Below are 21,897 nucleotides of genomic sequence, written 5' to 3'. Positions count from 1 at the left end.
TTCCGGATAATTTCTTCAAACCAGTGCTCCGTTTAGTTTTGGCAAGTCATCTTAAACTCTAAAGAAAGGTATTAAGAACCTTTTTTTTCGGTTTGTATAGTTGACTTGATTGGCAATATTGTGCTTCACAAGGATAACTCTACAATTCAAAAATCTAGTTTAATTTCATTTTACATCAATCATAAATGTGTTGGGGCTATCTAGTCTTGCAATAAATTTTATCGTAAATAACCGGTCGATCGTGCGTCCAGATTAAACTATGCCGAATTAGTCTAGCGGATTACAACGCCGACAGCAGGCAACCATGTGGACTGATTTATAACCTTAAAAACAATCCAAATTCCAGTTGATATCCGACAAGTGGTATTTACCTACTAAATCTTAATCCCTTCTTGTCAACAGTTTTGTATATTTTCCAATTTTGGCCTCTTTTTTTTCTCTATTAACAGCCGTAGCGACATTGCAGTTACTGGTAAAAGCGAATTATCGGAAATATTTTCCAACATTCGTAACGCATCGTGTATTTTAAAAATTCCACATGTTTTCTGCCTCGAATCGGCGCTGTTCGTCTGAAATTTAATTCCGGTATGGCCGACCATTAAGCGTTGCTCGGGCGGCAGAGGGTCGAGAGATAAGTATTTGTTTCTGCTCTTGCGAGCAAATGATGGCATTGCTTCTTGTCAGACCCAAAGGAGTACGACAAGGAATAAATCAGTTGCGTTTCTTCGCACACCAATCGACAATGAAGGTGATTATTATCGTTGAAATTATTTAGGTTGAAAATTGTCTTCTTTCTGTCTCATTTCTCTGTCTTTTTCTCTATCGTAAACCGTAATATCCTTTCTTCTTTTTTTTCGTCTACATTTTGGCCTAATTGTACAGTAAGTCACACAGTTATGTCCGTTACTTTTTATATCATTTTATTCTCGCGTAATGTCCTTCGATACGGGTTCTAATATTTTTCCGTAAAGGAATATCCGATATTAATGTTATTAACTAGCCAGTAATCGTTCAGCTGCATATTTGCGACAATTTTATCTATATGTTGTGGAAATTATAAACCGAGACTAACCGATAGTACATAATGCATGTTGCTGATAAAGTCATTTATCAATACCCTTCTAAATGTGGATGAAGTGATTCACTGGTATGACTCGCAAATATTTATGCGTCTTTATAATGTTATTCGCACATTGAGTAGTAAACCCAGTAAACCGACAAGTGCACACAATGGTGAGAATTAAATGTATTAATTTTAATAATTGCTTGCTCGTAGGACTCATTTGTTTCGTTTTTCAAGTTTATACTGAGCATTGGTATTACAAATCAGTAATAGGCGATACAGTAAACATAGTATCGACGAATCGTAGAGGACAAATAAATACAGATTTTGAATTTCGCCCTGTCGAAAACAAAAACAGTGCTTTTGTCAAATCTTACCTGTTTCAAAAAAAAGTGACGACAATAATATAAACTCGTTCAAATATTTATTACAGAAGGGATTAGTGCTTGGGGTATACGAGACGGAAGGCCAAGATGGTGTTAGGCTAACACCTACAGCTGTACAATATAACGAACTTGTGAATGGAAAGTTACTGGAAAACATTTCTCTGTAAGTATTACAAGATGACTAACAAAAATCCGATTCAATACTAAGCTGCAATTTATGCTTTCGATGTGAATTCTTATATTTTCCGTGTAGTCGAATTTAAGTTTTCGATCCCCAAAATTTCCGTCAATTTATGGTTAGCTGTTAGAACGAATGACCATATCAGGTAAGAATAATCGTAGATCATAGCTTAGTATATTTACGCGTATCTTATTTCAGTTCTTGTGACAAAAAACTTGTTTCTTATAAGTGCGTTTGTAAGTAAATATTTTATCATTATTATTTACATCCAACAATTCTTGTTCGTTTAATTTTATCCAATGTGTTTTGCCATTTTTTACATTACATTACAGCCTGAAACAATTACTATAATGCTGCCTGAGCCCCACCCCAATGATAATTTTCATTATCTTCTCGTAGCCGTCTTTTATCAATCTTATTCAAGCTTTCTTTTTGTTTTAAATTCCTTTTTCAATTTTTTGTTACCTTATCTAATGAAAGCAATTTGCTAACTTGAATTGATTTTTTTACATTTTTCACTCCCACGAGCTCACAGGCATTATTTTGATTGTTTCAGGAAGGGATAGGCTGTGTTGGCGTTTACCCAAAAAAATGAGCTACGTCGATTTGTTAACGGATCAAGAATTAAAACGAATAGTAATATTTTCATAACCGGCCAACATTTCACTTCGTCATATCAAATTTTTCACCAATCATTCGATTCGACGTCTCAAAACAACCGTTACAGCCTTCACTCAAGCACCGAATAAGAAGATCCTAAACACACTCACTAAAAATTCACTATAAACACAGATATTAGACTCCACTACATAATTTAAGAGCAGAATACAACAATGTCTGTTGGTGACAGTGGCGAACTTGAAAGCAGTGGTGTGGGTGTTAGCTCAGGTAACGAGGCTTCGCCATTATCCACCACTCGACGTGCGCGGAGTGTTAAACGTTTATTGCAATCTGCGAATGTACTCCAAGGTATCAGTGGTACCCTTGAAGACAAAAATAATGATTATCTATGCCCCATATGTATCGAAGTGATGAATGAACCACACATCACTCGATGCGGTCACACATTTTGCTACCCATGTATTATCAATTCGCTCGAAGTCAATGGCCGCTGCCCGAAATGTAGTTTCACACTAACCCAGCAGGATATATTTCCTAATTTCGTATTGAACGATTTGATCGCAAAGTATAAAATGCGAATGAAAGGCCCTGGTGATTCGGGAAGCGGTACAGGAAGTACCAGAGTTGGAGGTCTTTCTCAAACAGAAATCGATATGCTCATTCCAGTATGTGATGGACTGAGAGGCTTTGTAGCAGCGGAAAGTGCTAATTTAACTTTACCAGATGTAAATGTAATGCTGGAGGTCCTTATGCAGAGGAAAAATTTACTCGAAGCCGAATCCTGCGCGACTCAAAATAAATTGCTTCACGAATTTCTGAGACATTTGCTCAGGCACAAAGAGGACCAAAGAAATCAATTGGCGAAGGAAGTCGCTTTGATCAAGCGTGACATTGAGGAAGTTGAAAATATTTTAAAAGAAGTTCAGAGCAAATGCCCTCGTGTTGAGGATTTGAAAAAATCCAGCGAAACTGATACTGCACAAGTTTCGGCTATCAAGCGAGAAATGATCGAGCTAATTGATATCATAGACTCAAACATGGTTAAGAATGGAGACCTAAATCCACCAGATTCGTGCAATAACGATCTTTTTGCTTCAGCCATGATACAGAAACAAAACAGTGCCACTTCAATCTTGGCAATTCGCCGGAAGAGAATGCATGCACATTTTGACGAATTTGTTCAATGCTACGCTGACACTCGTATCAAAGATCTACTTTTTGAACAGTCCGAAAAGGTCCAGCACCAAACAGAAACGGAACCAGGAACTAGTTCTGGATTAGATGTATTCAGGGATAATTTAGTCAAGTTTTTAAGGTATAACTCTCTGCGAACATTAGCTACATTGAATTATTCATCGGATGTGTTTAATAGCTCTACTATCGTATCGAGTATAGAGTTTGACAAAGATAACGAATTCTTTGCTATTGCTGGTGTCACAAAACGCATCAAAGTGTTTGATTACGGAGTAGTGGTACGAGATAGTGTTGACATTCATTATCCGTGCGCTGAAATGATATGTAGTTCAAAGATATCGTGCGTCTCGTGGAATTCCTATCATAAAGGAATGTTGGCTTCTGCTGATTACGAGGGAACAGTCACTGTATGGGATACTATAACTGGTCAACGTACCAAAGTATTTCAAGAACATGAGAAACGTTGCTGGTCCGTCGACTTCAACGATGTTGACACAAGGCTGATAGCTTCAGGATCGGATGATGCAAGGGTGAAATTATGGTCCCTCAACAGTGACCACTCTGTAGCTTCACTCGAGGCTAAGGCAAATATTTGCTCTGTTAAATTTAATCCAGAAAGCTCTTGTCATTTAGCGTTTGGATCAGCGGATCATTGTGTGCATTATTATGATTTGCGTAACCTGAAGGAAGCGATATGTGTATTTAAAGGCCACCGCAAAGCTGTGTCCTATGTTAAATTCATAAACAAAGAAGAAATTGTTTCTGCAAGTACAGATTCTCAGTTGAAAATGTGGAACATCAATAGTCCTCACTGTGTTAGGACTTTTGTGGGTCACGTAAATGAGAAGAACTTCATTGGCCTAGCAACAGACGGTGAATACGTTGCGTGTGGGTCAGAAAATAATGCACTGTATATTTATTACAAGGGATTAACGAAACAACTGTTCTCAAATAAGTTTAATGCTGCAAAAAGTGTTTTAGAGATGCAAGAAAAAAAGGAGGAAGAACTTAATGAATTTGTATCAGCTGTCTGTTGGAGACAAAGGTCTAATGTTTTAGTAGCAGCTAATTCTCAGGGTATTATTAAAGTTTTGGAACTTATTTGAACATAATTCGAAGAAATGAAAGATTGAAAGTAATTACTTGACGCATTTTTATGGATCAAATCAGTAAAACATTGCTAATAAAGTAAATGGAATGAAACGGAAATGTACTGCAGGATCATTAAACTGCATACCAGTGATGTTTTTTATCTGGAAGCTGTATGATTTGATCCAACAAAAAAATGTTGCACATGTGTAATTGTACCACATGTACCTATTGTATATATGTATAGGATTTCAGAATGTATTTCATATTTTATTTCATATTTGTGATGAATTTTGTGCACTTTTTATCCTGGCATGAATTATCCACACTTATAATGTACTGACGATTTTACATCCTTAGCGAACCGACTTCAAGTCTTATTAGCACGCATAATAATTGTATTACTGGTCTTGGATAACCATGGATAAATTATCATTACAGAATTAGAATATTGCTATAACATTAATAAATTTACTTTACCGGGTACCTAATAATTATCTACATATTTAACATATTCTTCAATACTAGAATGCCACCAGTTGTTATTTTAAAAGTTATCATAAATGATTCTAATGAAAGAAAAAAGTATTCAATACTGAGGTTCATGGAAAGTCACCGGTATCTCTGTGAAAAGATCATTTAAACTGATTTTTAATGATTAAAAATCATGTTCCAATTCCAAAAAGTTATATTACTACTAAAAGGATATTTTATTGTAAAATAATTGCATAATCTTTCAAACCCAGTTTAATAATAATGCCGAGATGTACGGCTATGTAAATATAAGCTTTACCTTCGCATGCTCAATTTGAGGGAATTTATAAATGGGTCAGATTTACGTGTTAGAAAACACGATATGACTATTAGGAATTGATATACATTTAATAGGTATAGTTGTAATATTGCTATATGAGTAAATATAATTTTGTCAAAGAAGTTTTGCCAAGAATTAAGTTCGTGCAACTTTGAGCCTGGTGAACAAATGACTAATTAATAATAGCAATAAAACAGGTCGTTGCAAATTTTGTGCCAATATATACATATTTGAATAAAATTTCAGGCTTTGTAAAGAATATCAATGTTCCGTAATGTGATATATAGTAGTAGTTAATTGTTGTTCTTTTTCCGAGTAGCTAGTTGCAATAAACAGAAATATTATAAGTGTATAATTGGACAATTATCGTGAAGTAAATTGCTCTGTGTAAACAAAAATTAAATAAATACTGTACTTATATCTACAGACATTCTAAATATGAAACAGATAATTGAAAAACACAGTATATTTTTAGACTGTATTTTAAACAAATAAAAATTGTATCATATTTGATTGATCAATTGGTATCCAAGAAACATAGAAATTTCCAATTCATGTCTATATATATTTTCAAATATACCTGAAAATGTTGTAAAATTAGAATTCTCAAAACTACAAGTTGCCGGATAGAATTGTATATTAAATGCTCAAATTTAGATGCTGTTCTTCCTTTCATCATATTCAATTTTTCTGCAAAGTTTAAATTCATGTGTTCATAGTTGTATGTCCACATCAACAGTGTAGTCATCTTTCTGTGCTAGCGTGGTAATATTATTGTAATAACAAAAAATTGATCACAAGTGTAAAGTTCATTATTGTTCTATTACTTGATTTTGATGTACTCCATTTGTTGTCAGATAGTGTATTTTCAATATGTGTACAATGAAAACCATCAGCACTCAATAATACGTATTTTATAGGCTCCGTTTCAACAGTTTATTAGGAAACTATAATATCGATCATAGTCAAGTCCTCACTCATATTTTCTAAAATACGTACTATCTTTATTCCTGTATAATCGAAAAAATTGCTGCATTTTTCTAATTAGCTTTCACATTCAGGTTTACCATGTCACAAGTTTGTTATGCGAATATATTGGAGCACAACTTTTTACTTGTACCTAGATTTTGCGATGTGAGATTTTCTTAACATTTTTTTCCACTCATCTTTTCTCTTTGTATTCATTCAATCATATTTTTGAAATGTTATTCATTTGCTAAATACATCAAAATCAAACTATTTTTAATTAAATTGCTAATGAATGTTGTATAGTGAAAACAGTGTTTATTTATTTATGTAAAAAGAGATGAATAAAACTAAACGAACCTGATATACATCGATGATATGGTAGTTACATTCAGTGTAATATAGTTTGTTACCTTGATATTGTTCAGTCATTTATTGTAACACCTATTGTCATTTGTTTTTAAAATATGAATTGTTTTCGTTTCATTTAATAATTAGAATACAGATTTAAATTATTCGCATGTGAGATCAGTTATCAAACCTTGGATTACGATCGAGCAGTCCCGAGTTCTCAAACTTTTTCATACGCGTCATAACAATTTCCATATTCCACTTATAATTACTATGACATACAATTGTGAATAATTACAGAGCTGGGCCGAAATTGAAAAAGACAGAGACTAGGGTGTTCTGGGGTCTAGAACCTGCTGAGAGCAGGCAACATGTCGGAGTGGCAGTTGTTGGTTTGGGAAAGCCGAATCTCGGTATCAACGAATTGGAAGAAATACATGAAGGCAAGGAAAATGTACGGGCAGCAGCCGCTGGTAGGTCACTTTTCACATGTCAGCACGAATGATATTTACTAAGATTTTATAGAAATCTTCAATCAAACTAATCCTGCTTTGGGTATAAAATCAACATATTGTTTATGAAACAATGTATCAACCATTTGCTAAATACTTGATAACATAAAATTTCAAATCACTGGTAGCTGGATGTCGAGCATTGGACGCCGTTGAAATAAAAAACATAAGCATCGAATCACTAGGAGATGCTGAAGCAGCAGCTGAAGGAGCTGGTCTTGCATCATGGTTTTTCCAGGAATTCAAAAATAAAGAAAAGCAGAAAGTTTTACCACAGGTTTCTTTCTATGGTTCGGAAGGAAAGTAAGTTGAATTGAATACGAGTCTTTAATGTGTAACGGTACATGGAACTTGCAAAAATACAGTAGTATCGCCAATAATAAATCATGATATATGCATCTTATTCAACACAGGCAACAGTGGCATAAAGGACTTATTAAGGCAGAAGCTCAAAACTGGGCCCGGAAGCTGGCTGATACACCAGCAAACTTGATGACCCCAACAATCTTTGCTAACCAAGTATCTACCGAGCTTTCACAACTCGGGGTCAAGGTTCAAGTACACGACAAGGCATGGGCGGAACAGAAGGGCATGGGCTCATTCCTGAGCGTAGCTCGTGGCAGTGCTGAACCTCCTAAATTTCTTGAAATCAGCTATGAGGGAGCAGGTAAAGGTACCAAGAAACCAATCGTCTTTGTTGGCAAAGGTGTTACCTTTGATTCTGGTGGCATCAGTATCAAGGTGATTATTTTCTCTTTTTTTATGTACCATTTCTAAATTTGTCCATACCAATATTTTGATACAATCGATTCATGTCAAGTAATAACGTCAAATTTCATACATAATCACATAATCTTTCAGCCCTCGGCTCAGATGGACGAGATGCGTGCAGATATGGGTGGTGCTGCTTGCGTTGTCGCTTCGATCAAGGCAGCTGCTCAACTGCAGTTGAAAGTTAATATTGTTGGCTTAATCCCACTCACAGAAAATTTACCTTCCGGTACTGCTACAAAACCCGGTGATGTTGTCGTTGCGATGAATGGCAAAACTATTTGCGTTGATAATACAGATGCCGAAGGCAGACTGATCTTGGCTGACGCATTGTGCTATGCCCAAGAATTTAAACCAAGGTAATAATTGTGAGAAGATCGTAATATTTCGAAAATTGTCCCTCTACAGATTCATCACTCCTCTATGTTATTCGTATTAGATTGACTTTGGATATTGCTACATTGACCGGTGCAATGAGAATTGCATTAGGGGGGGTTGCTACAGGCGTATTTACAAACAGCGCCGAATTATACGAAAACCTAAGAACTGCCGGAACATTTACTGGTGATCGAGTGTGGCGGTTTCCACTTTGGCAACATTTCAATGATGCAATGACAAGTATGGAAAATTTATTCTCACTCTAATTAAAAATTATTTCTCAAGGTGAAAGATAATTTAAGCATAAATTGAAACCTGTCCCACTTTTCGATGATTACAGAAAGTCACAAAGCTGTGGATGTTAACAACCTTAGTAAGAGTAAGGGCGGTGGTTCTTGTACGGCTGCAGGTTTCTTGCGAGAATTTGTCGAAAAGGACGCTCCTTGGCTTCACTTGGACATTGCAGGTGTTATGGGTCCTGGTAACGACGAGCTACCCTATCTTCCGGCTGGGATGACAGGTCGTCCAACGCGTACCCTCGTCCAATTTCTCGAGCAACTGTCATAAGTACCAAACCGTACGTACAACACTGTGCATTTGATACTTTTACATTAACGTATACTTGATATAATACTGTTGTTGATTAAATATTCATACTTGTTTAAAAATATTTTGCATGATCAATCACTAGATAGTCGCCTGTACAATTAAAACTTCTGGAGCGTATCATTATTTTTATTGTAATATGCAAAGTGAATCTGAGTTTCACATATTCAGTAAAATTTTTATCAAGAGTAAGAAATCGTTTGCTTACAACAAGTGTGTATTATAATGATTACGTCATAATCATTTAAAATAATGCAGTGTCCGGAATTTCAATTTTAAAATATCAACTATGTATTGCCTTTTTTTTGTTTTCTGCTACCAAAGGCACCCAGCGTATACCTCTAGTTCATTATTCGTACCACTGTTTCTTCACTTGGGACAAAGAATTATGACCAAAAAGTCAATGCGTTAGCAAATAACGTTAATAATATAAGTATTCGTACTATGTACCATTAACAACGAAAACTTTCTGCTTATCATCATCATCCTTGAGTCAACTGATGCACCGTAGAGTTTCTACATTATATAAAATGAAGTATTGAGTATTATGACCTGATGAACGTCTTTTTATGCAGTAACGAAACAAGAGGCAGATTTGATCTCTTCCACGAGAGCAATGTATCATACGGCGTTGTATAAACTGTTAGATGTAGTAAACGTAATGTAACCTAAGATGCCATGTTTATATCAATATGTTGAAGTAATCAATGTAAGTATCCGACGGAATTGAAATAAAACGGATTTGGTTTATAACAGTGTATGAGATACATCTATATTTGGATTATACTATGAAGTCTCGATTTTATTCATCATAGAATGGATTATTTTCTACATGAATCAAGATTACATGTGATTTTATAAACCGTGGAATAAGATAAGTAGGACTATGATGTATTTATCTAATTCTATTTACATCTCGATAACTAAGGATTATTTGATTATCATAGGTATGTACAAATTGTTTTACAAAATACACATTGCCGATTCTTCGATCGCTGTTGAAGAATCCTCAAGCATGTACTATTATAGTTGCATTTATTGCAGCTATGATATAATTGAAGCAAATTCGTTTTAATTCACTAAATATAAAACAATTTTTAAGTGAGTGTGACAGCATTAGAAACTGTAGAGCAAGTAACAAAGTCGTTTACCAAATGCCGTATACGTGTCTATGAAGTAGCGAAGCAATACAAAGTAAATATCTGTACCTAACAACAGATTTAAGAGTTATGAAGTAACAATGGTACCCGTACCAGGTTGATCAATTTGGTTTGAGAGAAACCAAACACTCATCAGTAGCATGCCCAATCTATGCTTGTATTGCTCAATTAGTATTTAAAAAATATTGCTTACTATTATTATTTGCATGTCAAAGTTTTCTACGCCAATGTAACATGAAAAACATTAACATTCACGATTCGTATTACAAAAAAAAAGTCTATCGTGAAGAATGACATACGATTCTAAATAGGTTTTGTACTTCTTATTTAGTATGTAGGTAACAAGATTTGGATATTGGAACAAAAAAGTTTTATCGTTATGATAAAAAAACTAAATGTAATCGCAAAGAAATGTTGTTGGTAATTGCTACAATTAGTGAATCCTCCAAATAAAATCAACTATAGAAAACGAACGAAGAAAGAAGAGGAATTTTAAGTACATGGAGGAGGAGGCTGCTGTTGTTGAGAGGGAAGGGGCGCTGCAGCAGCAGCAGCATACGAAGAAGGGTCGGAAGGATCGAGGAGGGACGGTTGTGCTAAACCACGTCCCCTGCCTCGGCCTCTTCCTCGACCTCTGCCTCGCCCCCTCCCTCGTCCGCGTCACCTCCGCCCTTCCGGCATTCCTATATTGCTTGTAGTCTTCTCAAGGAATGCGAGTGGACCCTGTAAAGCACCGCCTCCTACCCCAAAGCCACCTGCTCTTCCCCCACCCCCTTGTGACATGAACATCCCTTGTTGCGCCACCGATACGCCGACGCCTTGTAGACCCTGAGGCGGCGGAGCACCTGCACCCTGTTGTACCTGTAAGATTAAAATCAACAAGACTGTTTTTGAGTCCTGTTCTCAAAGTTTCGGTTCAAACTGTCCTCAAATATGGAGTCGAAGTTGATAACATTAACATAATGAAACATGGAAACAAAAATCAGTGTTTCGTAATTTTAGAATAATGATAAATACGCCCATATTCCAACATATGAGTATATTTTGCTTCATTACGATTTAGTGAAATTTAGATGTAACTAAAAATTCTCAAGTTCAGAAGAACGATTTTTCTTACAAAAATGCAACGTTACATTAATGTTACGAACTTCAACAACATCTTAAAATTAATCAAATGAATGTGAATGTGTGCGTCACGGACAAATGAGGGGGGCAGATAGTACACCGAAGAGGTTCTTTGTGGCGTAACATTAAAACAAGAATTTTAAAACTTTCAAATTGAGAGCGTGTTACATTTTATTACGACATGCCCGAGTATGATGGAAGTTGCGCATGTGGTAAAACAGCACAGACGATAGAAATTGTTGAGATTTCATTTCGTTAATTCTGCGCATTCAACATTGTCTGATAAATGTGTGATCTTTGTTAACTGCACCTATTGATTTAAGCGATAATGAAGATGAGTAAAAATATATTGCATGCATGTAGACAGATAGACAGACTATGAAGCAAAGGGAACTTGGGAGCAGGCGATAGGTAGGCAAGGTGAGTGAAAGAAAGCACAACATTTCACCAGTAACAGAGCTTTTATTCTAAAAGATATCTACTAGCGTGTGATGATGACATAACATAATTAGGTAATCTATTCTTTGTTTTTATGTAAAACAAATGATTTAGAGTCTACAATGAGCGCAATTAAAAATTGTTAACTTTGGAAAATCGAAACAATAGCAATATAGCAATTGCACAAAGATTCAATCTAATCTTTCGGAATTCCTGATGTTTCCTTTTATTCCTTGTGCAAATGCAAGTAATGTGCGTGTGTACATGCAAATAGTACGTACCACCACTATCAAAAGGAAGATACCTACTAATACAAATGTACGAAACTTAGGTAATATTAAATATCGACATATGAAATTACTGACATTAAAGAGCAATTATTACAGTGATGTGTAAACAATGAGATATGTGACACGGAAGAAAAAAAAGAGTAAAAAAACAACAATGTATAAGAAACAAACAATGACTGTAAAAGTAAACTATGAGGAACCCATATACCAAGAAACAACCAGAACTAAAAAGTAAAAAGAAAGTCAACTACTTTTTACACGAATTGTGTATATATGATTATAAATAATATCATGGAAGCATCGGAATTTTTACTTATCCAATATTTAGTCAGCTAGTATAGATATGGAGTGACAATATATTAATAATTATTAAAATAGGGTATAATCTCTTTAGTAACAATAGGTATTGTTTTTCTGGTACAATCAACAATATCAGATAAATATTTCAAGAAATAAACCTTACTATTTTGAAACATTTTATATACTGAATAATACTATTGTTCAATCTGTACTGTTTTAAATATTTCTTCACGTTATCGTTTTATTTGGCTAGATATTTGTACCTGTTTTACAACTTAATTTGGCACATATTTTCACATTTCTCTAATTATCTAATGCTATCGCTGTACATGACGATTCCATAAATAACAATCTCTAAATTTCTTAGTTGTACCTATATTGGTAGCGCTCACTCTATAGTTTCGTGTTGTTATTTCGTAACTATGTAAATTTTAGTTTTGTTATTACAAAACCACCGCAGATTTAGCAGTTGTATAAAGATGGCTTAGGTTTTTCATTTGATAAAATAATAAGAGCACTTTGTGTTGGCATATAGTAAGATTCAGGTAAGGCACTAATTCACCATGACTTGATAAATAAACTTTTTTACTAGCCATCCCTGATCTCTCACTTGCATGTAGCCAAATTTATATGTCATAACATTGGTAGATCATTTTCTGCGTTTTCAGGCTCACATGAATGAAGGGGTGCATCTGACAGGTACAAAATAATGTCTAATGTTTTGCACACTATATATTATGTACTAATGATATTCGAATCGATAATGTTTGTTAACAGTTCTGTTATCGCGCCTACGCATCACGCAACATTCTACGATTTGTGGTTAGGGGGACGGATCACTTCACAAGTAGATATTTCAACATAGCATGGCTGCTAATGTCTAAATCATTTCAAAGAAGCCAAATACGTGGATCACAAAGCCGACTGATGAGAATTAGTCATCATCTGTTAACTATAATCAAGAATGGACCGTGCTGAATGTCTCAGCTTATGTTTAAAAAGATGATTTCTACTTGAAATACGGTATGCCACAATATTTTTAGAATACCTATTTTAGCATTTACCACATACTGGGTAGGCACCTACTTAGAGTACTAGCGATATCAGCGGAAGAAATAAAGTGCATTTGTAAAACTGCCAACAATCTTAGTAGTTTCTCAAATTCTTAGGCCACGGGGCATCTAAATTGCAATAATTTTAGTGAACCTTAATAACTAACTTATTGTGAGTATTATGTAGCCACGAAATATTTTTGATATAATCAATTTTTCGTCTTATATTATTGAAATAAAGTTAAGATATAAAATGACTCAGTTGCTAGCAATGGCTATAATATAAATGAAATTATTTTTAGGTGGCAAAACTATCCTTTGTTAGAAAATCAATTAGAAAAAGAATAAAAATTAAAAAAGAAAAAAAAAGAAAAACAAAATATGGTTATCTTTATAAATATAATGGTAAAGCCAAAGCTTGGAGATGATACTGAGTAATACGAATCTAAGCAAAAAATACTTTCAAAATATTTGTGAAATAAATTCCTATTTACAAAAACTAGATTAGGTAATAAATCAACACCTTATTAAGTGCCAATAGATAGTAACAGTCGTGCGGCCTGCACTTGAAACAGTTGACCTTTGTGCAAATTTCATACGATAGCACTCAAATTCTACAGAATGCCCAGGTTTAAAAACTTCTGGAGTGTTAAATACTCGAACATTTTTTTTTTTAATTACACGGTATCTAAAATATTAGTTTGTGATCAAATGTACCAGTGACATTCAGCCACAAATAATTGATCGTAATGTGTCGTATCGACATTGAGTCAAGATGTTGGAATGTCTCGCTTTCAAAATTTTCTGACTTGTATCCACTGTTGCGAAGCGATCATTATTAATGTGTATAATAATAAACACAGTACTCAATATCGTACCGTTAAAATAAAACCATATCAGTCGGTTATTTGACGCTTAATATATATATATATAATTATATATATACATATTTCATCAGAAGTGTGTAAACTTGAGTTGCATTAACAATATATTAACGTTACTTAAATACCTGTTGTTGATGGAGCTGTTGCTGCTGCAGTTGATGCTGCTGTATCTGTTGCAATTGCTGTTGTAGCTGGAGTTGTTGTTGTTGGTGCTGCTGCTGCTGTTGTTGCTGCTGCTGTTGCTGTTGTTGCTGCTGCTGCTGTTGTTGCAATACCGGCCCCCCACTTCCATTACCAGGTGGTTGCGCCTGAACTCCACTACCATTTGCCAGTCCTATGATATGATTAAGAAAACTATTCTTTCAGATGTCAATGTGGATATCGCATAATCAGAGATAACACTGAGGTCTGAGTTTTTTCTGCCGTTCAACTGTATCGAGGAATAAGAAGGAAAAATTTTCCAATTTTTGTTTTTTTTATTCTTTAGGAGCTGGAGGACATTCCTAATATCTTCCAGTGCCAAAAAAAAAAATATTTATTCATCAATTTCATATCTTATCTCAGTAGAACCACAAGAAGTTTTATAATCTCACCATTAGGTGCAGGGCCTTGTACCGGCGATTTGGCCCAGCCTTGTAAATCAGCTAGCAGATTTTGCCATATGGAAATTTTGTCGTAATGCCTCTTGATTAGTTCATCTTTCCTGACAAGTTCTACTTTCAGGTCATTTATGTCTTCCTTGACAACTAACTCAGGCTTCAAAGCGGACAGCAAAAAACGTTTTTGTAGGAAAAATGCTTCCATTTGCCGAGCAAGATCTATGAACCTCAAAGTAACTTGTTCGACCTCTGCTCGTGCCTCGTCTTTGTCAACAGATAGACCCGTGCCTACGTTGTTGATCCCAAGGCTTTCATCTTTTGTTAAGACATTCAGACATTGCTGTAAGCGAATTCGAAATTATGCAAAAATGTCAAGTCAAACATTTCAAGTGAGTATTGAGGTTGGTTGATAAATTTTGTTCAAAATATTTTGTATTCTTTGTCATCGTTTTTCGTGGCGCAGTAATGCGTGAACAGCTTAGTGCATTATTTGTCAATATATCCTGAGAGCATGAATAGCATTTTTCGGAGGGTATAAACTTTTATAGGTTGGAATAATGACTTATAAATATTATTCTAGTAACCTGAAATGCTTCTTCGAATTCGTCGACCAGATTTCCATTGCCATTTGTCGGAGTCGCCATGTTTCAAATTAGATAGTAAAAACGCACCAAATTTTCAGACATTTGGCATGAATATTCACTTGGCACGTCAAATCGCCATCATAATTGCTAAACGCAACGCTTACACCGACTCAAATGAAACCTTCTGACGAACGCAAGCGCGTTTGACGAAAGTTAAGATTTATAAAGGTAGATTCTAATCAAACTACTGTATTCACATATCTCCAAATTTTATTTCAATAAAATGTTCTCATCTAGCTAGGCATCGAATGCCCTCCAAACTGCTCCTAACTTGCCTTCTTTTTGACTACCATCCATAGGCTTCCAGGCATGGGCTTACAGAGCATTGTTTATGGCTACGCACATCAAACCATCACCGCGTACGTTCGAAAGGTCATAGACTGTACGAACATTGACTAGAATCTCAGAGTTGAATGGCCCAAGCCATCTAAACGGTATACAAATAAATATCTCCATAAATCGTTTGTTGGATTGAATTTTTTATTTGCTTAGTGTCTGCGACTCAAATTTGCAGAGCATAAGTGTGGAAGTTCAATTTTGCGATTGCAGATGGCGCGCGCGTACGTGGTCGGAGCAAAGTCGAGCTGTGCCAGGAGCGTTTTGCGTCATTTGTGTACGACGAGCGCGCGCGGAACAACGTGTGCGGCATAACGTTGTGTAAATCACGCTACTCGGAGTGTTTCGCGTAATATTTTGAGTGCATTTTTATCAAAAGGACATCCGCTCTACATTTGTGATCCTGTGGAAATACAATGGCAGTAGAGACTACTGTAACAGCTTCCCGAAAATATCACGTAAGCATATGAATTTCTCTAGATTCGAGTTTATAATTATAAGTGTTGATGTTGTTGTATTATTGCTGATGTTGTGAATTTCTTGTCTTTTTTGTCACAATTGGTCATTGCTTAACGACTAGCTGCGAATTGTCGATGAAGCAGTGAAAATCCATGGTTATTTTTATAGTCTGTTCTCGCAATTTTTGGAATACCGATTCAAAACAAACTCGTCTGTTTCTCATTGGCAGTATTTTTTCGTGTGTTGTACTCTCAACACTGCATTCATTTTAATGTTTCCTTCGGGATTGGGGCTCTATTATTCAATTATAACATGAATTCTGCACTCCATCCAAATATCAACACAGTACAACTTCATCCGTTGCACCGAAACTTATAGGAGTAAGAATTCTTGCAATGCAGGGCGATCAAGCGTCAATCAGGAGCTGCCATACCATCCGTACTTATAACTATGTTTCCTTCACCTGATTTCGACGTCGACTCTCTCCTCATTTACTACCTCGTTTACATGCGGTGAAAAAAGAAGATAATTGCATATTGGTTAATTATAGATTACCTAAACTGTGGGTTCTACGTAAAACGACAGAGAATGTTGGGTACTGTATTGCGTTATACTGCACATTTTGAAATATTCATTTTTTATTTCTCCCAAATTATCCTTAAACGCCATTCTTTTAATGCTACATAAAATTCATTTGTTTGGTATTGAAAGTATATCTTTCGAATTGATGATATTGTTGAAAGATCGTCTGCCTTCAAAACTGTCGAAGATTAAACAATACGACGGATATTCTTCTTGTCATTTTACCTGTCGGGAAGTAGCGTTGGAACCAGTCAACAAGCAGTAATAAAAGTACAAGTATGCAATCGCAACATTCCTGTCATGAGAGGCTAGCACGTGGAGATTATACCATGACCCAGTATAACCATAGGTTTGAATTTTTTTTATACGTTGACTTTGGGTAATATTTGATTGCAAAATTTTGAAACGAAAGTATGATTTTAGTTGAGAAATCGTACCGCGTTCTCAGATTCGAGGTAGAATAACTTGAATACATGTCAATGCCTATTTATTTTTATCACCATGTTCGGCAATTACCAACCAACACGTAACCTACTCTGGCCGTTACCGGCAATCGCTTAGCCCGCGTTGCAATTTACCGACGTATGATTTCCCCACTCAAAGCGGGAACAATTGGCCCACTATTTTCTTACAATCGACCTCGAAAACTGCCAGAAAAAATTTACCCTGGATCCGCTGCAATTGTCGCGGAGTTCGTACAAGATATCTTCGATGGCGCCACCGCCGTAGATCGACTGGATTTTTTATTCTCAAAAATGGGCTAAAAAATTCATAACTTTGAAAATTATTTTGGCACTTTTTGTGAACTACCGATAATTTCCAATAGTCGATGATAGAGCTGCTGCACTAAATAATAAAAACTTTTTTCTTTTGTATGGAAAATATAAAAACTCTAAATTAGATGTATTATATTTATGATTATGTAATCATTAATAATCACATTACATATCATGGAATCCGTGATAACGTCATAAAAAATATGAACTCATTGGACATTAAGAACGTAAAGCAACAAGTTTTGTACGTTCAACCACACTAATCGTGGCCCCCAGGTCGTAACTCATCACCGCGTCGTTCTGCTCTATTACCTCAGAATACAGTTCTACGCTGCAAAACAATATGTTAAAGCCCCATGATATATTTTTGATTAATTCAGAGTAGATAAAATCTTTCTTTGAAATAATTGTTTTAATCGAAACACCTAATTGTATTTTGAATACATGTTTCATTATTACGTAAGTACTTAATGAAGAATTTAAAATCATAAAATATCTACTAATACTAATATTCAGAGCTAATTCGATGAATATATTTCCTGGAACTTAACATTATTCAATTGTTTATACATATATTAATAGCTAAGGTTTGATAAATCCAGTACTGAATTTATTACATAATAATTGTTTGTACAGTCTATTTAATATGGTCTGAATACATTTTATCATTACAAGAAAGAGCTTACATTAATAAAGCTGAGCCCGAATCACTTAAAAATTACACACAGAAATATATCTACTTTTTCCAGCGAATATTGTTTTATCAAAAGTACAATTACCACGGTACCACAAGAAAAAAAAATGATATGAGCTATTTTGCACACGGAAGAAAAATATTTTAGTCTTTTCTATGAAAAACTTTAATACCGCAACCCGAAAGATATTTCTGAAGCGATATCGAAGTTAGATCTGTACAGTAAAATCATTTTGTAGAGGTTTGAAGATGATTTTCAAATCAGGCGCAAAAGATTGATTGAAATCGATTCAAAGACAAAAAGTGTTCGACCCCGTAAAATCATAGAAACACCGAGACCAACCTTTTTAATTTTTGCTAAAATTTTGCACAAACGCTGATATCACAAATTTTGATCAGTTGTATCTCAGTTGTGCTGATTTGACTAGACTAACCCATTCTATTAAAAGCTGCGATTAACCGCAAGTGAATTGTACGAATCAATGTATTTAAATCTGCCAGAGCTAATGCAGCTTCATTATTTTGATAATATACAACTATCATTACACGAAATTTTTCAATTTCGATATACCGTAGTCACTTATTTCTAAAAAATGTTTGCAAGATAATTACAATTACTGTAGCAAAGAAGCGCGGATAGCGACAAGCGATTGGAATTTTCGCGGCAGTAGTAATGGTCAGCTAATGGTCAGACGACGGACGGACTGCTTGCAAGTAGAACAAATCCTTCCGCGTTTCTGTTGCGAACAGTTGGGTTACGACTTAAGGCTGTCAACTGTTACCAAGTATAAGTTATGTACTCTATACCGTAGTTACTGCGACTGGAACAGCGACTATTTAAACCGCCTATACATAAAGTAACAACTTTCCATCGCTGCGGCTACACAGCTACCAGCTACTACCGTTCGGTGAAATCGGGGCAACCGGGACAACGTTTTCAGGTACGAGTTACTGAGGGTGGCGCGGTGTGGAACCGCGTTGGGTTGTCGGGCGCGGAATCAGGGGCGAGGATATTTTCATTGATCCGTCCGCGGTGCGGAGGCGTACTTGGGTGGGTCGTTTCCGTATCCTGAGTGTCTTAAAAATTCAAACGCCCTACGGATTCACCGAAAATCATATTGCCTAACTAGTTCGTTTTACTGGCTAATCGTCACAGTCATTTTCGATGCCATGATGGAAAATTGTCGGATTTAACATAGAGGATTGGCTTGATTAATTACGCGTTCAAAAATTTAACCCCTAGGCTTCTGTATAGAATAAACTTTTCAAAATTTCCCCCCCCCCCCCCCCATTAGATTATTGTCTGTAATACGTATAATCTATTCGGTCACAGGACTTGTATTCCTCGCCCGAATCGGTATGTTGGATCGAGTTTCATGCTCAACTCACGCGACGTATTTGCGCTGCTGATGTCATTTGATTAGACGGGCTAATTGAGCACATAGTGAATATACGTAATGGCGTTTGAATTTTGTTTAAACGAGGATATAACAGGAGAAAGAGATGGAAGTCAAGAGCTGCAGGGGTTGGATTTAATTCTTTCCTTTGAAAGAACTTGAAGAAGAACTTTTGACCCGATGATAACTAGGCATTGTAGTGGCGAGAGGCTCGAGGCTTGCAAGCTACTGCGAAGAAAGGGGCAATCTGTGTCGCGTTTGAGCGGACTGGTCATTTTGCGTCAAAGAAATTGGGTCACGTGGCGGGGTTAGAGCCATGAAAAGAAATTGAACAATCGTTGAAAAAATACACTGATTTTTTTTCAATCCTGAAAGACTTGTAGACGAGCAAAAGTGCCGGTGAACCGCTGTATGATATAAAAGCATCGGTTAACCAACGCCTCCAGGCTTCTTCTCTCTGTATATACCAGGGATGGAATACCAGGGTGAAAATTGTGCAGGATATTCTTCGCGCGAGATTGTAGAGGAAGCCCGGCGGAAACTTTAAAGAATAATGTTTTTCCTGGGCCACGTCATTGACAACGTGAGTTCTTTGAGTTGGTGTCCTCTTGATCAATAATCCAAACCGTTTATTTCGGCCCCAGTGACCACGTCGAATCGATCCTTGAAAGAAAATGAAATCTGGCATTATATCTGGTGTTGCTGTTGCCGTTGCTGCTTGGAAAACAAGATAACTGCTGAACAGGCTTCGCTGTCGAGGCGAAATACATCCCGTTTTAATTTCGCTTAAACTATACCCGATGCCCGGCGGTTCGGGGGCAGGTGAGGGTTTGGAATCGGGCGCACGTTGGCGTCGAAGGGTTCCGCGGCGTAGTTCTCGAAAGTTCCGCAGGGGGTGGCTGGCGTCGTGCCGATGCAGTAACAAGCGCGCTGGTCCGACCGCCCCCCGCGATTCGGACGACTCGGACACCGAGCTTTCAACCGAATCTTCAAGACTGCCTTCGGAAAGCGTTTAATACCGAATGCGTATATTCGAGTACGTTTAAATAAGACGACGCGATATCCTCCTTAGGCTAGCGGTAGCGCCTAAGGGACGATCACACGTATACAAAACAGTTTAATATATAGATGTAACTATAATAATATACGAATGTAAAAAAAGCAACAAGAGAGAATAAATTACGTGTAGTTGATATTAACAAAAAATAGAATCGAAAAGGAAGGAGACAAGAAGGAAAAACAACCAACGCACTTTTCTGACGTACGTCGATCCGATTGACGACTCGCGTGATTTTTTGACGGTACGGGATAAAGGTTGACGAAAAAGCGTAAATACGGGTTGGACTCGATTAGTGTGCAGTTGAGAATATGTTGTCGCAAAGCAAGTTCTACGCACTTTTTATCCACTATACCTTCGTGTAGTGTGACACGAGGAGGGTATAATAAAAAGGTGGATTCCTGTGAGGAATATAGTGACTAATCGACGGAGGCGACAGGAGAGAAAGATAAAAGGAAAAAGGTACAAATTGAGGGCAGGAGAAGGCGAGGCGAAAAAAATAGGATACAAAAGTCACGTAAAGTCGGTCGGGATTTCAAAAGTGGTTTTTGGTTTCTCAAAGTATCAGTGTGCCCTGTGCCAGTGTACTCGTGTACCAAGGAGCCAGAAAATAAGAACAAAATTCAAGATACCGAAACGAAAGCTAGGTCCGTGGAGGTGCCTCGACACCCGCCCCCTCCTCGCCCGCCGATTCTGTCGCAGTGCCTCTTCCTCGTCTGTGCAATCGCTTTGACCGTACATATATAGTTATTACTTGCTGTTGGTAAGTCGAATCCTCACGTTACAAATATACCAACGTTCCTTTTATATTCATTTTCTTCTTCTTCGTTCTTTTTGTTTTATTTATTAATTTTTTTACGTTTCTTAACAATTTTACGCAAGTACGTAGAGGCAACGATTTTTTAACTCCTTTAAACGCGCATGATATGCGTCATTTGCTGTAAGAAGAACTTTATGTCAGGATATGTAAATCATCGTGAGTGAATAAGGTTGTTTTGGTAGGTCACAATGAGGCCACGAACCTTCTACGATGTTGGCAATTAAAGATGTTTCGAACAATTGTTCGTGTAAAATCTTACTGCACACATTGACCAGTTTCGATGCTGAGAGACATTATTCGTAATATTCATTATGACCTATTTCACCATTTGTACTTTGTTGCTTATTTCACT

General features: G+C 36.3%; 3 protein-coding genes and 1 pseudogene across 15 annotated transcripts in view; 3 read left to right on the top strand and 1 right to left on the bottom strand.

Annotated features, from left to right (window-relative positions):
* The first annotated feature begins 350 nt into the window (after positions 1-350).
* Positions 351-13,603, top strand: LOC124222420 (cytosol aminopeptidase). Of its 3 annotated transcripts, none has more exons than XM_046633352.2 (9): positions 351-748; positions 1,497-1,612; positions 6,966-7,138; positions 7,306-7,480; positions 7,591-7,918; positions 8,039-8,307; positions 8,388-8,566; positions 8,667-8,903; positions 9,257-9,690. In XM_046633352.2, exons 1-8 carry the CDS (start codon positions 662-664, stop codon positions 8,891-8,893), a joined length of 1,554 nt encoding a protein of 517 aa, XP_046489308.1. In that variant the 5' UTR covers positions 351-661; the 3' UTR covers positions 8,894-8,903; positions 9,257-9,690. The 3 variants fall into 3 exon arrangements, with proteins under 3 accessions (XP_046489308.1, XP_046489307.1, XP_046489309.1); XM_046633351.2 differs by lacking the exon at positions 9,257-9,690 and adding an exon at positions 13,023-13,603 and having other exon boundaries at positions 352-748; XM_046633353.2 differs by lacking the exon at positions 351-748 and adding an exon at positions 934-1,233 and having other exon boundaries at positions 8,667-9,690.
* LOC138190306 (E3 ubiquitin-protein ligase COP1 pseudogene) lies at positions 2,193-6,951 on the top strand (annotated as a pseudogene).
* On the bottom strand, positions 9,708-15,927 carry MED28 (mediator complex subunit 28). 2 transcript variants are annotated; one of them, XM_046633359.2, is made up of 4 exons: positions 15,700-15,927; positions 14,775-15,120; positions 14,307-14,515; positions 9,708-10,953 (listed from the first exon to the last, which is right to left on the bottom strand). In XM_046633359.2, exons 1-4 carry the CDS (start codon positions 15,748-15,750, stop codon positions 10,753-10,755), a joined length of 807 nt encoding a protein of 268 aa, XP_046489315.1. In that variant the 5' UTR covers positions 15,751-15,927; the 3' UTR covers positions 9,708-10,752. The 2 variants fall into 2 exon arrangements, with proteins under 2 accessions (XP_046489315.1, XP_046489314.1); XM_046633358.2 differs by lacking the exon at positions 15,700-15,927 and adding an exon at positions 15,365-15,693.
* A 4,680-nt stretch (positions 15,928-20,607) lies between these two features.
* The window catches only part of para (sodium voltage-gated channel paralytic), a 68,055-nt gene continuing 66,765 nt past the window's right edge, over positions 20,608-21,897 (top strand). For all 10 annotated transcript variants that reach the window (XM_046633524.1, XM_069137414.1, XM_046633528.1 and 7 more), the window contains exon 1: positions 20,608-21,488. The gene's annotated coding sequence lies outside the window, so the exon portion shown is untranslated. The remainder of the gene's footprint in view (positions 21,489-21,897) is intronic.

This window comes from Neodiprion pinetum, chromosome 6, assembly GCF_021155775.2.
Source record: "Neodiprion pinetum isolate iyNeoPine1 chromosome 6, iyNeoPine1.2, whole genome shotgun sequence".
NCBI lineage: Eukaryota > Metazoa > Arthropoda > Insecta > Hymenoptera > Diprionidae > Neodiprion > Neodiprion pinetum.
Note: the sequence above shows the minus strand (reverse complement) of the source record. Positions and strands in the feature narration are given on the sequence as shown.

Coding starts and splice junctions, on each gene's coding strand:
- LOC124222420 (XM_046633351.2), top strand. CDS start 662: ATGATGGCATTGCTTCTTGTCAGACCCAAAGGAGTACGACAAGGAATA. Junction 7,139..7,305: donor TGTACGGGCAGCAGCCGCTG/GTAGGTCACTTT, acceptor AATCACTGGTAG/CTGGATGTCGAGCATTGGAC. Junction 8,308..8,387: donor GCCCAAGAATTTAAACCAAG/GTAATAATTGTG, acceptor TATTCGTATTAG/ATTGACTTTGGATATTGCTA.
- MED28 (XM_046633358.2), bottom strand. CDS start 15,424: ATGGCGACTCCGACAAATGGCAATGGAAATCTGGTCGACGAATTCGAA. Junction 15,121..15,364: donor AATTCGAAGAAGCATTTCAG/GTTACTAGAATA, acceptor ATTCGCTTACAG/CAATGTCTGAATGTCTTAAC. Junction 10,954..14,306: donor AACAGCTCCATCAACAACAG/GTATTTAAGTAA, acceptor TTAATCTTACAG/GTACAACAGGGTGCAGGTGC.